Raw genomic sequence first — 14,754 nt, 5'->3', positions numbered from 1 at the left:
GAGGTTGCTGTTATAGCCTAATAATAAATTGTCTAGGCTATCCACCTATTGTCACTAACAAGAGCTACCGGTTTATTAATAACATTTAATTTTCTTCTGTATGCTGTGAGTCCAACAAACGTTCCTCACTCTTGCTGACCCAGTGTCATAACCCATTGGTGCATTATATTACCTAATTAACCAATTAGGCAATGCCATATAATTTCTCGATTCATTTATCACTATCATGATGCTTGCTCGTCTCTATCTGACATTGCATATGGATCCACCCTCCCTATGTAGGCCTGCACGCTTAAACCTATCAATTTGACGCCATAATAAACGATGCAAGGAGGAGACCTGGCACAGAGGCTTTGTCATATCGGTGTGGCGCTGGACCTAAATACCCTAAATACCCGAAAAGCCCCATAGATGTGTGCAGCATGCTGGTTGGTGTGTGGCTGGCTGGTCGTGTTGCTGGACAGGGACGGGCATCATCGGGGGCACATCACCCCTCCCACATCCACACATCGCGCACTCAGCCCAGACACACACACACACACACACACACACATACACATATACACACACACACATACACACACACACACACACACACACACACACACTAGGAATTTCTGCTCAACCATGGCTCCCTGGTAGATGCTCAAAGCGGCTGTTGTCAGAGCGAATTAAATCGGCACTAGCTCGCTGCTTACTTCTGACCTTGCCTGCCTCTGGTAGGGTTTTCAATATTTTATTCAGGATTCCTGTGCTCTCTCCCCATGGCTACATCGGATGGAATAGACGGCTGTGTTCTGCAACGAGGCAGATCTCAAAGTGACCCGAACATACTCACCGAATCTGGCATCGATTTGGTGCACAGCACAGGTAAGAGAAATGTTTTATTGTCTGGGTGTTGTATTTGCCATATAGTCTTTCACTGCCACTTCTTTGGCGATGCAGCGGTTTCCAAAAGGCATCCTTCCCTGCTCGGTGGGATATTAGGACACCAAGGGATAATTAGCGCATATGCTTCCAACCTTGGAAGGAAAATATAGCTCGGCTGTAATATTGAAACGTGGGGATGCAAATTGAAAAGTAATGTGCCATATCCCCTTTCAGCGTCCATGAATGGATGCATGCCCCTCCAGATTTGAGCGTTAAAAAGACGCCTGTAGCCCATTGGGCTGTTATGGCTGCAAGTAGCCTATACTGTTTTGAAATCTGGGCTTAGGCCATATTGAACAAAAAATGCACACAACACCAGTCTATTATTGCTTTTTGCATAAATGTTTCCCCCTTTATTTGGCGCGTATATTTATCGTCACAAAATCCGCATGTGGTGTGGTCCATCATTTCAGGCTAAATGTCTAGACGTATTTACCACGCTGGTCTATCATCAATCTCAGCATTGGTGGCGGATACACAGCTATATCCCTCGTTATTCAGGAGCCACATGGGGCTTTGGGTGTTGCATATCTCATTTTAGAGCTACATGCATATCTTATCCTAAGCCTTGCCCGGTCACTGCGCATTGACAGCGTCAACTGGCCCCCATGCTGTACCGATCAGTGTTATGATCAATGACCTAGCTGCCTTCCACGTGATGTAGCCTATAGGTGCAAAGACCTCCAATTCAGTGCAGCCATGTACTCAGAGGGGATCGATTCACCGTTGCATGGATCATGCAGGTGTGCTTTCCAACATGGATCCCTTGTTTATCTCTCACTGGTCTGTTAGTCATCCCTATGCATAAGGAATAATGAATTCATCTTCCATTAATAACAGGAGAACACCAGGGAGCAGTCATGTTCTTCACTTTTTTTTGATGAACTCATGCAAGTAGACTTAACATATTTTTGTTATGATATTTCTATTTTTAACCTGTAATCATTATGATCACAATAGGTTTTCAATACATCTATGTAGTTTGATATAAGCTATATATGGTCATATTGTGTGGGCTTACAACCAGTCACTGCTTTCTCCCACACATGGAGACACACATGAAGGATGCTTGAGTGAATGATTCAGAAACAAAACAATGCCATTCACCTTTCAACCGCTCTCTAATGAGGCCCGTGTTTTTCACATCTCTGAATTCACACCTGTCTGCACTCCTCAACTACCCATAGCGCGGTTTCCAATGAACGCTTGCTGAATTCAAGCCTCCTATGGATGATTTAATTCACACATAGGTGGATGTGATAATGTCACACTGGGCCCTTGACACACCTGATTAAACAACATAGAACCTTGACAGAGCCGCTATGGCGGTGATGAGAGCCGAAGCCATCTGGGAATATGAAAATCGGCCTCTCACACTTGAATATGCACAACGGCATTACTGTCCAGGATGTGAATATACTGTCTATCATCTATGCAAATGAAAGACACAGTAAATACAGTTGCCAGTGCAAGGACAGTGACAGTGTCTGGTGACCCAAAGTACACACTGCCCGCCCTCTCTGTGTGGATTGTCACTGTGCTAGCGTCTGGGGCACCAGTCTTTGCCAAAGGATTACTTAGGCTTTTTTTTCCAACACAGTGGCCCTTGCAGCTGCAGAGGCTGACACTGTATTCATCCACTTACTCAACACTGGAGAGAAGAGTCAATAGAGACAGCAGCCGCAGTTGACCATCATTGAGAACCAGAGCAATGTTTTCTCTTATCGCTGCTATAACCTTTTTATTCCGAGACTTTGTTTTGCACAGCTTTCGGATGGAGACGTCCTCTTAGAGCTTCTGATTTAGAGGTATATTATCATAAAGCAGGTTGGGGAACATAAGTCTGACAACAGGAGCAGCGGTATAAAAACCTCCCACTGTTCAGTTAGTTTGTTCAGGCAAAAGCCCTTTAGATTCTCCTGCTAATAAAACGTCACTTTCACTCAAAGTCCCACTTAGTCATCGCAGAGTGTCGACCGAGGTAATGGTGTGGAGAGGACACCTTGAAGCTTAGCGGACAGGGAGAGTGTCCAGGCCGGGCTGTCCCTGTGGCTCCCTTCCATGTAGCAATTCCTCTGTCTCATAGCAGTATCCTTGTGCACAGCTTGAGAGACACTGGCGATGTAGATTTAGGCAGAAAGTTTCGGAAAGAGTTACATACTGCCGAGAAACGGGCCAGACACACATCAGGATAGTTTGAACAGAAATATCAGTGCCAATAATCTACATTAACCCAATGTAAACGCACAAATTGTTTCCTAGAAGGGGACGGTGCAGATGAACAACTATTCCCTAAGTGAATACAGGTTTCCCTATAGGTATTATAGTATTATACCCTGCAAAACAAAAATAAGATGCTTTACTAATCCCCATAGGGAAATTCACTTTTCGCTTGCCCCCCCTCTTGGGAGGTCAGAGTGCAGGCTCAGCGACAGAACGACGCCCCTAGAGCTTGAAGGGTGTCAGTGTCTTGCTTCAGACTTCAGCAGGGTGGATGCAGATGGAGCTACAGAATATTTCCCCCAGAACAAAATCGTATGTAAATTCAACATTGTAAAATGCTTCAAGTGTATAAAAGTGATTTGAAAACCCAAAGTCAGTTCTGTGAATTTATAAACAGGATTGTAGTCTGTGTTTTGCAGGTACAATCCTCAGTTTACGATTACGAATCACAGACAGACACGGATTGTGTTTTACTGGAAAGACTTGATTACGGCTCTGAGTTTTGAGCTATAAGAGAAGCGTAACTCGTAAGACGCTTTTAGCCTACAACTCCAAACGACAACAGGAACTAATGATAAGCTTAAAGGAAAATGCTGGGATTTTTCAGTGTAAAAGTCTAATTTTTGCCTCAGTTTTTCTGGTGTACTCGTATATTAATGCAAGTGCCTCGGTTAAACCAGAACTTTTATTTTGAAAATGTCAAGGCGGAAACGTGTTTTATGAGTGAGGATACAAACAGCCAAAAGTCTGAACGTAAAAAGATATCTGTAAACATATAAACCCGGATGCAAAATGAGAACTAAAGCCATAAATAGTAATTTGTAGTCGTAATTTAAGGATTTAATTTGTAAAACATGGATTACAATCGTGTTTATAGATTTACAGAACTGACTTTTGGTTTTCAATTTAGTTTTTTAACAATTGAACCATTTTACAATCTTGAGTTTACATACGATTTGTTTTGGGGGAAATATAGCTCCATAGATGCTTGCCGATAAGGGGGGTTGAACCTGTGAACCCGAATCCTCTCTAGTCGAAGAACCGCCTCTCTAACCACTAGGCCACCCTGCCGCCTCCCCAAAAAACTGATCAGTGTCTTTCAAACGTCTCATCCTCCTCCACCAATCTGGCTGATACCTGGATAATCCTTTCAGATCTGAGATCAGTAGAATCAGCACAGCAGCTCCAAGGACAGCAGGTATGAGTGGAACTCCCTAATGAACAAGGAGTTATCAAACCCTCTAAAAGCTGTTACTGAGCCTCGACGATGACTCACTCTAACCCAGAGCAAGGTCTTATAGATAATGCCTACACTATGCTCAGACCTTGATGAATAAATGGGGGAAATTCTGACTCAGAGTGTCTTACATAATGTGCTCCCTATTTAACAAAGCTTTGTTTATAATGAGCAAGTAATGTTAAACGCAAAAGGTATTAGTGCCACATGAAAAAACAAATATTTATTTAGATTACATAGAGTAGTAGCATGATAGAATGCTTATTCCATGTATATACTGTACCATGCACGCATATACACAGTTATATACACACAAACAAGCGTACATACATAGATGCAAATGAAATCGCTCTACATGTGCACCAATCCTACCCCACCATAAATACACGCATTCAATTATCTTGCAAAACATTTATACCCCAAGCAATTAATTGCCTCATCCCTCCGGACATGTCAACATCCTTCAGCATCTCCTCTCTGCCTTACTGTTCAGCGTTCAGAGATCTTAGAATCTGAATGAAGGAAATCAGCCTGTGTTTCAGTGGAAAAAGCAGGCTGGAAGAGAGGGAGCAGGAACACACAGACCTTGGAGGGCCGAAGTGAAGACCTATAGGCCGAGGTAGATGGTACAGTGGCAGCTGGCCATGTGGAAAAAATTCTTACAAAGGGGAGTCTTTACACCAACCCGGAGCTGACAGGCACTGAACAAGAAGAATCTTTTTTGTCCTCCCAGTAATGAGGCAGTCAAGTACGCTCAACGGTGTGTGAGAGACAGATAGAGAAGAGCCGGAAGTGGTGCTGTGCCTGGTGTGGCTTTTCACCGCTGTTGTAGGTAGATGCTTTACGCTGCTGAACCTTGAAACAAATTGAAACAAATCTGGTGGCCTGCAGGTCGGTTAAAGACCCGATGTTGTTGGGGTGTGACATAACGCAGTGAAGGAATCATTCAAAAGTGTAAGCCAATGGGATATTCGTTAGGGAGAGAAAGGCAGTTTAATTTGATGGGAGAGGCGGAGGGGCGGGACTGTTCAAAAATCTGGTGATGGTTTTATTGGCCTACTGGTGCAGCAAGAGGTCACCATTAAATATACTCTGTTTTCCAGGAAATAAAAGTAATGGGAGTTCATTTCATGGGGACTTTAAACTTGGATCCCCGTAGTGCAATTCTCTTTTTCCTTTCCCCGCCTCTACAGAGAGGTCAGAGGTCAGGGTCAGCTTCAGAACAGCTGCTGGTAGGGAGTCAGTGTCTTGCTCAAGGACACTTCAGCAGCGCAGGCGGTTGCCGACATGGGTGCTTGAACCCAGGTAGTGTGGTTGAAGGACGGGCACTCCATCTATTAGACAACTTGATACGGGACAAAAGCATGTGGAAACCAAGGAGAAGAGTTATGTTACATTTCCAGTTACGCTTAACATTTCTCATCCAGTGATGCTCTCATCTGTGGCCTTTCTCTCGAGAGTCGACAGTCTGAGGTTGTGGAAAGTTGTTTGGTTGGTGCGGTTTCACTGAAAATGATATGAGTGAATCTCATTACATTTTTATGACAGGGGGACCTGTGGCTCTGCAGACCTTACATGCAGGCGGTGTTGATATCCAGCTGGGTCAGTGCACACTGTAGTCTGCCTCTGTTCTGCATCCAGCTGGCTGCCAGACTGTGCAGAATCTCTATCTATCTATCTATCTATCTATCTATCTATCTATCTATCTATCTATCTATCTATCTATCTATCTATCTATCTATCTATCTATCTATCTATGTTCACTTTCATTTTCATTTTCATTCATTTTGGTTCCTCTCTCCTTTACATATATCATCTCCTTCCTCATCTTTCCTCCAGCCATCTCTATTGGTCTGCTAGTGCTTCACTTTCACTCTCTTAGGTGTCTTCACTTTCTCTCTTTTATCATCGATTGAGTTGCCCCTATCATATCCCCCCTCTCTCCCTCACTGGCCCTCTCATTGCAGGCTCAGTGTGGCTTGGGGGTGGGGTGGTGGGAGGATGTGTGTGTGTGTGTGTGTGTGTGTGTGTGTGTGTGTGTAACCACTTTCCCTTAACCTGCCTTGTCTACTTCTGCTTCAGTTAGTGATTTCCTACATTTCCCAGAATTACTTTTGACATCCTCCAGAGAACGGGCGTGAACTTGTTGCATTCAGCTGTGGGTTATACATGTAAGTGGAGAGAGCGATAACGATAGTGACAGCGAGTTTTTCCAGCCCCTTACTCAAAAACGCAGCATCATTGCATTGCATTATGGTCCATTGAGGCTACTGTTGGTGCAAAATGGTGAATCTAGACAGAAGCTCTTGCTCTTTGATTCTGAGGGACTGACATCAAAACCTTAAGTTTACTGTGAATGTTTTAGTTGAAAAAAAGAAAAATGTGTCTGCTATTAAACTCCATTATAGCTGCACTGGAAATATCTTGACATGACGTTTGTCCAGTTATCTGCGGGAAAAAGAAAAAATAGACCACCAAACAACAAAATGGCCCCAGAAATGCAATGCACATCGCCAGTAGCTGTTTTTAAACAGTGATAAAGTGTTTTCTACTTGAAGATGATTATCAAAACCAAGAATGCCAAGTCAGTACTTGTGTCCTTGCGGAGAACGTTCATCCTAAATTGTCTTGGAGAGAACAAACTTCTCAAGAATGTGAGCACAGAGAGGTCATCTTTACAGTTTGAGATGGGCTGTGTGCTTGAAGTCATGTGATGAATTACTGTGAGACACACCGATGTTCATTTTCCCAGCTGTTTCAATCGGCTCCTTGATGCACCTTTCTTGCAAAGTATCATGGGGCTTTCCATTTGTTCTAAATCACCATCCGATGCATCCTTGGATGGCAACTACACTTCCAGGATCTTTATGCGTCCTCCGTCCTTGTGTTGTTTTGTTTTTGAATCGTACTTTGGTCGTCAAACGCATCATGGAGCACACAAGAAAGCACAAGAACAGATCAAACTATACTGAAAGAAACACACACACAGGAGGTAGATGTAAGTAAGCATACAGTAGCTGAATACAGTCGGGATATAGTTGGATTCGGTCTCCACAAGAGCCACCTGCACCACTGTGAAGCCCAGTCTAATTAAGTTCTTACTCCCTATTTTCAGTAGCGGAGCTGTAATTCATGCCATAGTCAGATCACGACTCATTCGTCATGGCCGGCCTGAAGGGACTGTGAGCCAGTCAAGGCCACCTGTTAGTAGTAGCCACTGGAGAGCTATTCATTTCTTGCTTCAACGATACACTGTCCCCATAGAGGCTGGGAAGACACACTTAGCTATCTGGAGAGGTAACGCTGAGCGTTGTTTCCTGGTTGCCTGACAAAATATCTGCTCTTACCATCATGAAAGTTTTACTCTTATTTATTATTCATTGATGTAGGTAGGACGGTGGACAGCAAGTCTTGCAAAAGGAACGACTGTGTCTCTTAAAGCTGTCACTTAGACACAGTGATACATATCTTTGAGTGAGACTTCCAGTCCATGAGCAGGAGCAGCATCTTCTAGTCACTCACTTGTTCATTCATTCATTCATTTTATAGATAACCTTCAGTGTATCTGCTAGATTGTCATGAAGTCCTGTGTACGTCTAAGGCAGTGGTTCTCACCATGGGGTCCGGGGACCACCAGGGGTCCTTGAGGTGGTTCCAGGGGGTCCCCAGCAAATTGGTGAAGTGTTAAAGTTCACCATTACTTCATTTACAAGAACACAATTGGAGAATGTAGAAGAATGACTATTTTGATCATAGTTTCACTGTTATCTCTCTGCCTAAATCATATCTGGACTAAATCATATCTATAACAATAAAAAATATTCTCAGATTTGCGTCCGAGAGACAAAATCTGTTCAAATGGGGGTCCATGGCACTAATGTGTACTGAATTAGGGGTCCTTGATATGAAAAAGGTTGAGAATCACTGATCTAAAGGATAGAGAGCAATGGGAGCTAATGATTATTAATGTGATGCAATCATATCAATTTGTCAGGTACTTCTCTCTCTGCTCTGATCCAAATGTCACCACAAACAGAAGGCTTGTGTTAACACGAGTCTCAACATAAGAAATCATTCATCTCTCGTCTCTGTCTGTAGCGTCTCTGCATGTTGTTCTGTCTCATTGTGGATCCGAGACCATTGAGTGGTGAATGGGGATAAGCTGCATCTGGACGCCTCGCGTGGCTCCGCTCTCTCTGTAGGAACCCTCACTGTCTTTCAGCCGGCCATGAAAATGGGAGCACAACAATGACGACAGCAACAAAAGGCCTACATCATGCCTGGTCCCTGTGGATGTGGGAGCAGATTAGGCATTTGACAGTGTTTGAGCCATGTGTTGCTGCTTCTGCTGCTGCTTCTGCTGCTGCTGCTGCTGCTGTTGTTTGTGTGTGTGTGTATGTGCTTGCACCTGCGTGTCTGTGTGATTTTGGCCTGTGCATCCATGTGTGCGTTGATCTGCTGGAGAACTGGCAGGTCTGTGCAGGCTTGTGAAATGGAAAAAAAGGAAAAAAAAAAAATCACAGCCGGAATGTGCTGGAACGAGGAGACGAGGCAGTCAGGCAGTTGGGCAGACAGCCCTCGGAGACCAGAGAACTAGGACCCGAGCAGCTCCGAACACCTGTCAAAGACCCCGGCGTAAAGGCAGTATGTAATGGAGCTATTTAGCCTTTAACGGCTGAGGTTAAATGGAGTTCAGGAAGTTGTACGCAGTATGCTGTAAGGGGGGTAGAGAGCTAAGAAGGGAAGACTCCTCTGGGCATTGAGACTGTAAAATAGAGAAGACCCATGTTGGAGGAAAGGAGAACGAAAAAGTGCTGGAAAGAAAAGGAGAGGAGACTAAATTAGAGTGGAGATGGAGGAGAGGGAAACAGAGCGGAGAGAGAAAGAGATGAGGAGGCGGCGGTCTTTTCGTTGAAAGAAAGCCAAGAAGTTGTCCTAATTGCTAACCGGCCACGGTGGGATGATGGATAGTCTGTGGGAGACCATTAACAAAGAGGCAGTGGAAAGCCTTTGCATGAGCTACAGTACGTACCCGGTTTCACCTGGACTAATAAAACAGAGGAGGCCATATTCCCCTTTTCACCTGTCCATCGAAGCCTCATTTCCCTCATTTCTTCCCATTTCTAATTGGTTAAGTAAGACCATGTGACAGAATCCCATAAGCCATCTTGGAAGTATGGGAAGCCCTATCCATCTTATTTCTCCCTTTTGCAACCTCTCCCAATCAGTGAGGTTGCAAGAAGGCAAATAAGACACACATGCATGCAAGCACACTCATTCTCTCTCTTTCTTTCTCTTTCTTTCTCTCTCTCTCTCTCTCTCTCTCTCTCACACACATACACACACAGACAAATATATATCAGCATATTGTATCCTCACACACCTGTTCTTAGCTGCAGTGTCCCTCCCTCTTGGTGGACCTGCCAGATTCTGTCAGAGATAGATGATGAGGGCAGAGGGGAGTCCCAGGCCCCATCACCGATAAACGCTCCTGTCTGGGACGGGGGAGGAAGGAGGGAGGAAGGAGACACGGAGGAGGGATGGAGTGAGAGAGAGAGAGAGAGAGAGAGAGAGGGGGGAAGGGAGGCAGGGAAGAAAGGAGAAGAGCCGTGCGCCCAAAGCAGATGAGGTACGAGGAGGCAGACTGACAGACTGAGAGAGGCTGGTGAGAGGCCTTTCTTAGAGCGACTGTTGGCTTGATAGGCACTTACACTGGAGCTTTATTGAACACCGCTAGGGCCTCTCAGGAGATGCTAAATTAAATACATAGCCAGATCAGATGACGGCACTAGAAGGAATACAGTAGTAAAAAGGAAATGAATCGAGGCTTTTCATTGTCTTGTTGGACCGCCGTGTGGGAGACTGTGTGGGCCGAAGCACCTGTTTGTGCTTCTCTTTTTACAGGGAGAGAGAGAGAGAGAGAGTGAGCGAAAGAGAGTATCCAGGAATGTGAGTGAAGGGTTAGAGAGAGTTTAGTGTGTTATATCAGAATGGATTTCAGCACCATGGACAGTGCGCCTGGCTTGCATTGCTGCTGAGCCCAGAGGAGCCGTGGCCGGGGTACAGATAAGTCCGGCCTGACAAATGCCTCGACTCAACCGGGCTCTCGATTCGCTGGCGAAGAAGAGGCCGGGCTATTTTTCTGCGCACCGATGACACATTCATGAGGAAAGCACAATGTGCAGATCCAGGCACAAATTCTATTTAATTTAATCCTCCCATACATTCATGAAAGCCAAAAGCTCCAATCCAATTCCATTAAAACTGCTATTAGAGCTGTGGCCAAGCCTGTGGTACAGAGTTCATAGGCATGATTAATGAGCAGCGGCTTCTAGCAACAACTTCTTCAACCCTCATCCATGATCTGCTCGGGCCTGTTGCTGTACTGCCAGACAGTGTGTTTTTCACCACCTCAGCACCCCTGCAAGCTTATGTGACCCCAGTAAATGTGTTTCTGCAACTGGGCACAACCCTTTGCAGACAGTGCTTCTGTTTGCCATCAGCTCCAGACAGCCCTAAACCCTCTTCTCAGTCTTTGCCAACCCATAGTTTACTATAGAGCAGACTCATTTTTGCTCCCTTTTGATTAATTAAAAAACCATGATGCTGAATTTTCAAAACAACAATCAGATGTGATTTTTTCTACATCATTTCTAGCAAAGGATACACAAGCTAACTTGTCATACTACCCTGATCACCTGAGGTTTTTTTTCTTTTTTAATCAGTTGGATGCATGGGACTGTAACTATTCTTGAAATCTAGGCTAAAAATGAAAAACACTTTCTGGAACTAAGATGGGAACAGAAGCTCTGTCTTAACTGTAACTTATGGCCTTAGTTTAGCTGTAGTTGTGACTGTACCAGTGTCATTATAACACACATAATGTTGGTTACCTCCATCTTTTTATAGAAGCTGTGTGCATGTGTCCCCATGTCCTCAGTATGTCTGGCATAACATGCATGACATGGCTATCGACTTGGTTATTACAGCGTATAATGACAAACATGACCATGCACTTGACATCTGGTCTATATAAGTGAGGTTACCGGACTCAATGTGAGGTCCTAAATATAGGGACTTGCTTTATTGTACACTGACATGGAGAAAATTGTCACACTATAATAACATTAGACATGTCATCAAAAGAGCAGGAGACACATTTCTATTTCCCTTGAGGAGCAGCAGCTTTGCAAACAAACACTATACTATGGCTCCCTGACTTCTAGACTTTAAGTTCCCAGCTATTGCTTGGACTCTTACATCATATTGTGTTTAATAGGCTCGATTCGTCCCATGCTTGTAGTGGTGTGCACTTGAGGGAATCCAAATGAGAGTGGTGTCCTTAGTGAGGGGGCTTGTTGGAGATTACTAAGCTAACAGTGGTGATTTGTTCTGTTCTTCTGTGTACCTCCCATTGTCTTTCCTGCCTAGAGACCATGATGTGCTCTCCTCCCTGTAGAGTGGAGGAGGCCCAATGGAATGGAGCTATCAGCTATCCAGTGTAGACGCACAAACATGTACTCACACACACACACACACACACACATACAGAGGCCCACACACTCATACACTCACACATACTGTGGGTGCAGTGAGTATTCACTCTCGCATAACTCCTCTCTTCCTCTGTTCTCCCTCCCTCACTCACACTCTCTCTCTCTCTCATGCACACACTCAGTATGCTTTATATAAATCTTTCAGGCATTGACCTAAATCAGTGGAAATAACAGGAATAAATTACACACCATTGCACACCCACCTGATCCTGCTGCTGTAGTCTATAACTAGCCTCGCTGACCAAACACACCCACACCCCAGTACAGACCCACAGCTAACTCACTTGTGCTTACACTTTGAAAGTATTGAAGTATATTTACATTTTAGGCGTTTAGCTGAGGCTCTTATCCGGAAGTAGGGGTTCTATGTCTTCTTCAAGGACACTTTGAAAACTGTTGATGGACACATTGGCTATTGCAGGGATTGAAACCGTGACCTTTCGGTTACAGGATAGTCTCTCTAAATACTAGGCCACTTGCCACCTTGTAGTCAGCAAGAGTGTACTTTTATAATTAAACCATCTCTATAAAGAAGTGAATCTCTTGCAAGCAGCACTTGCAAGGTTAGAAAAGGAGCTGAATGAGTCAATATGAATCTCGCAGTTGTTAGATTAATGTGATAGATTGGAGGAACAGGCCGACATAGGCGGGGTGAACCAAGACTTCCATTACCTGATTGGAGAGAGCTTTTTGATGGAATAGGATCAGATTTCTTACAGCGGGAACTTAGCCCAATACTTAAGCAGTGGGCTTGTGTAGTCTGGAAGTACCTAGATACATTCAGTGTCTTCTTCTGGTGATTGTTGCTGGGAAAGCATTGAGAAGCTGGTTGTAATGACACATCTTTTCTTAGGCTGGCCCTATTGTGTGGGTGACGGGAAAAGCACTTTTAGCAGGAACATGTTCAGCCCACTGGGTGGATCTGATGGCTGCCGCAAGGCTTTCACAGCGGTCAGAGAGCCTGTCTGCTTTTGGTGTGAAATGCCATGTGTGGGAGAGTCGTGTCTATGTGTGAGTTTGTGTATTTTGTGTATGTATGCTTGTGCATGTGTGTGTGTGTGTGATTATATGTGTGCTTGCGTGTGTGTGAGTGTGTCTATGTATTATCATTCATACATACTGTGCAAGCAGCTGTAAGCTTTTGCAACATTTATGTTCAATCATGGTCCAGACAGAAAACAATTTAAAAAACTAGAAGGCACTTGGAGAACACAAACCTCCATCAACGCTGTATAATTCTCCAACTTGCTGTTACACCCAAAGACTTCAATTTTAAGTTAAACTGATTTCTTGACCCTGCAAAAATATTCACAGGATTTGTAATCAAATCTCTATCTCTGTTATGGCTAAAAATAGTTATGGCTAAACGGTCTTAGTTTTGGCTAAGAAGTTATAATCGTCTAATGGTGGAAATCCCAGATCTGGATCACCACCAAAATCATGGAAATCCCTTCATAGGTTTTTGAGATATCGTGCTGACAGACAGACAAAAACAGACAAACTAACATAAAACATAACCTCCTTAGCAGAAGTAAAAAAAGAAAAAAAAAAGCCTTTCATGAGGTGCTGAGAATGAACTAGATTCTACAGTAAGTGCTGCAGCACGGCTTAGGCGGTCTGCAAGCGAAGCCACCCACTAGTCCTCATTCTCCACACCAACATATGGTAACAAACAAGGCCCTCAGGCGTTTCCTATTGGCTGCTGGCCTCACTGACATCATTTCACTCGCTCAACGGCATGTAGCCCACACATCGGAGTTTCACACTTGTTCTGTAATCACTTTGATGATCTAGTGCTTGACCTTTGCAGGCTCTTGTGGCTTCATATCAGGATAGTCTGTTTTCCCAGAAAAGAAAAGAAAAAAAGAGTTTCCCAAACGAGTTATGCATCATCCATCCATCAGTGTTATGAGCCATCTTATGACTTTCGCTCACCAAATTGTTTTTTTCAGAACAGAATTATCAGTGTTTTTTTTTATATGGACAAATGCATTTATGGTAGCAAAATTGTGCAATATGGTTATATAGAATTGCTCAGAAGTGTCTTGGACGAGAATAAGAAAGATCTTTTCATTAGTAATTTTATCATTTACGTGTTGGTAAAGCACAGTATTGATGGCTGAATATTAGTGATACAATAACCATAGAGAGGGTAGTTTTCTATGAGATTAGGTTCAGGACAATGGCAAGATAAATCTAATAGACGGGAAAAAAGCTTTATGACACAAGGCTTGAAAGTGATGCCAATAGACAATCCAGGCAACAAGTTGTTAATGTGGACTCTTCTTAGAGGCTGAATAGAGTCATTTTGTGAAGCTGTTCATTATTCTCACTCTTTTCCCCCTTAATAAATCACTCTGCGGCTGGCCACTGTGAGACACTGATGGGGCTATTTTCTCATTCAGTCCTGATATCGGCCTTTCTCTCATTCATATACCCTTTTCAGCTTCCCGTCTTACTTTGCTTCAGCCCTTCTCCTTTTCATTGTCTCCCTGCTAGTTGGTAGCTGTGCGTCTTGACTGTGGCAGGGCCCCCGAGGCAGCGGGCTACAGACAGATGGCAGCACAGTTGCAGTGCCAGGGGGGTAAAGCGAGGAGGTTAGCTGGCATGGCAGCGGGTAAGGAGGTGGTCCATTCAAGGGCACATTGTCAGTCCCTGTGTGGAGGACAGCAGGGTGACTGGAGCAGCGAACTTAGGCTCTGTGGGATGTGGAGGGATGCTGGGAGTCACGGGTCTGCTGTTATTTATAGCCGTGATGATGGGAGCACTGAGACACAAATAGATATTCTGTGTAGTTAGTAGGAATGC

At 44.2% G+C, this 14,754-nt stretch overlaps 1 protein-coding gene across 1 annotated transcript in view; it reads left to right on the top strand.

Moving 5' to 3' along the window:
• The first annotated feature begins 764 nt into the window (after positions 1-764).
• Positions 765-14,754, top strand: part of phactr3a (phosphatase and actin regulator 3a) — a 32,053-nt gene continuing 18,063 nt past the window's right edge. The window contains exon 1 of the mRNA XM_071516328.1: positions 765-870. Within this exon, the coding sequence (XP_071372429.1) occupies positions 765-870 (106 nt within the window). The remainder of the gene's footprint in view (positions 871-14,754) is intronic.

Source organism: Centroberyx affinis, unplaced genomic scaffold, assembly GCF_046629955.1.
Source record: "Centroberyx affinis isolate AG114_WGS23_722 - 3 ecotype Tasmania unplaced genomic scaffold, CSIRO-AGI_Caff_v1 ptg000398l_1, whole genome shotgun sequence".
Classification (NCBI taxonomy): Eukaryota; Metazoa; Chordata; class Actinopteri; order Beryciformes; family Berycidae; genus Centroberyx; species Centroberyx affinis.
The sequence above is the reverse complement of the archived record's forward strand: the minus strand, read 5'-3'. Positions and strand labels throughout refer to the sequence as shown.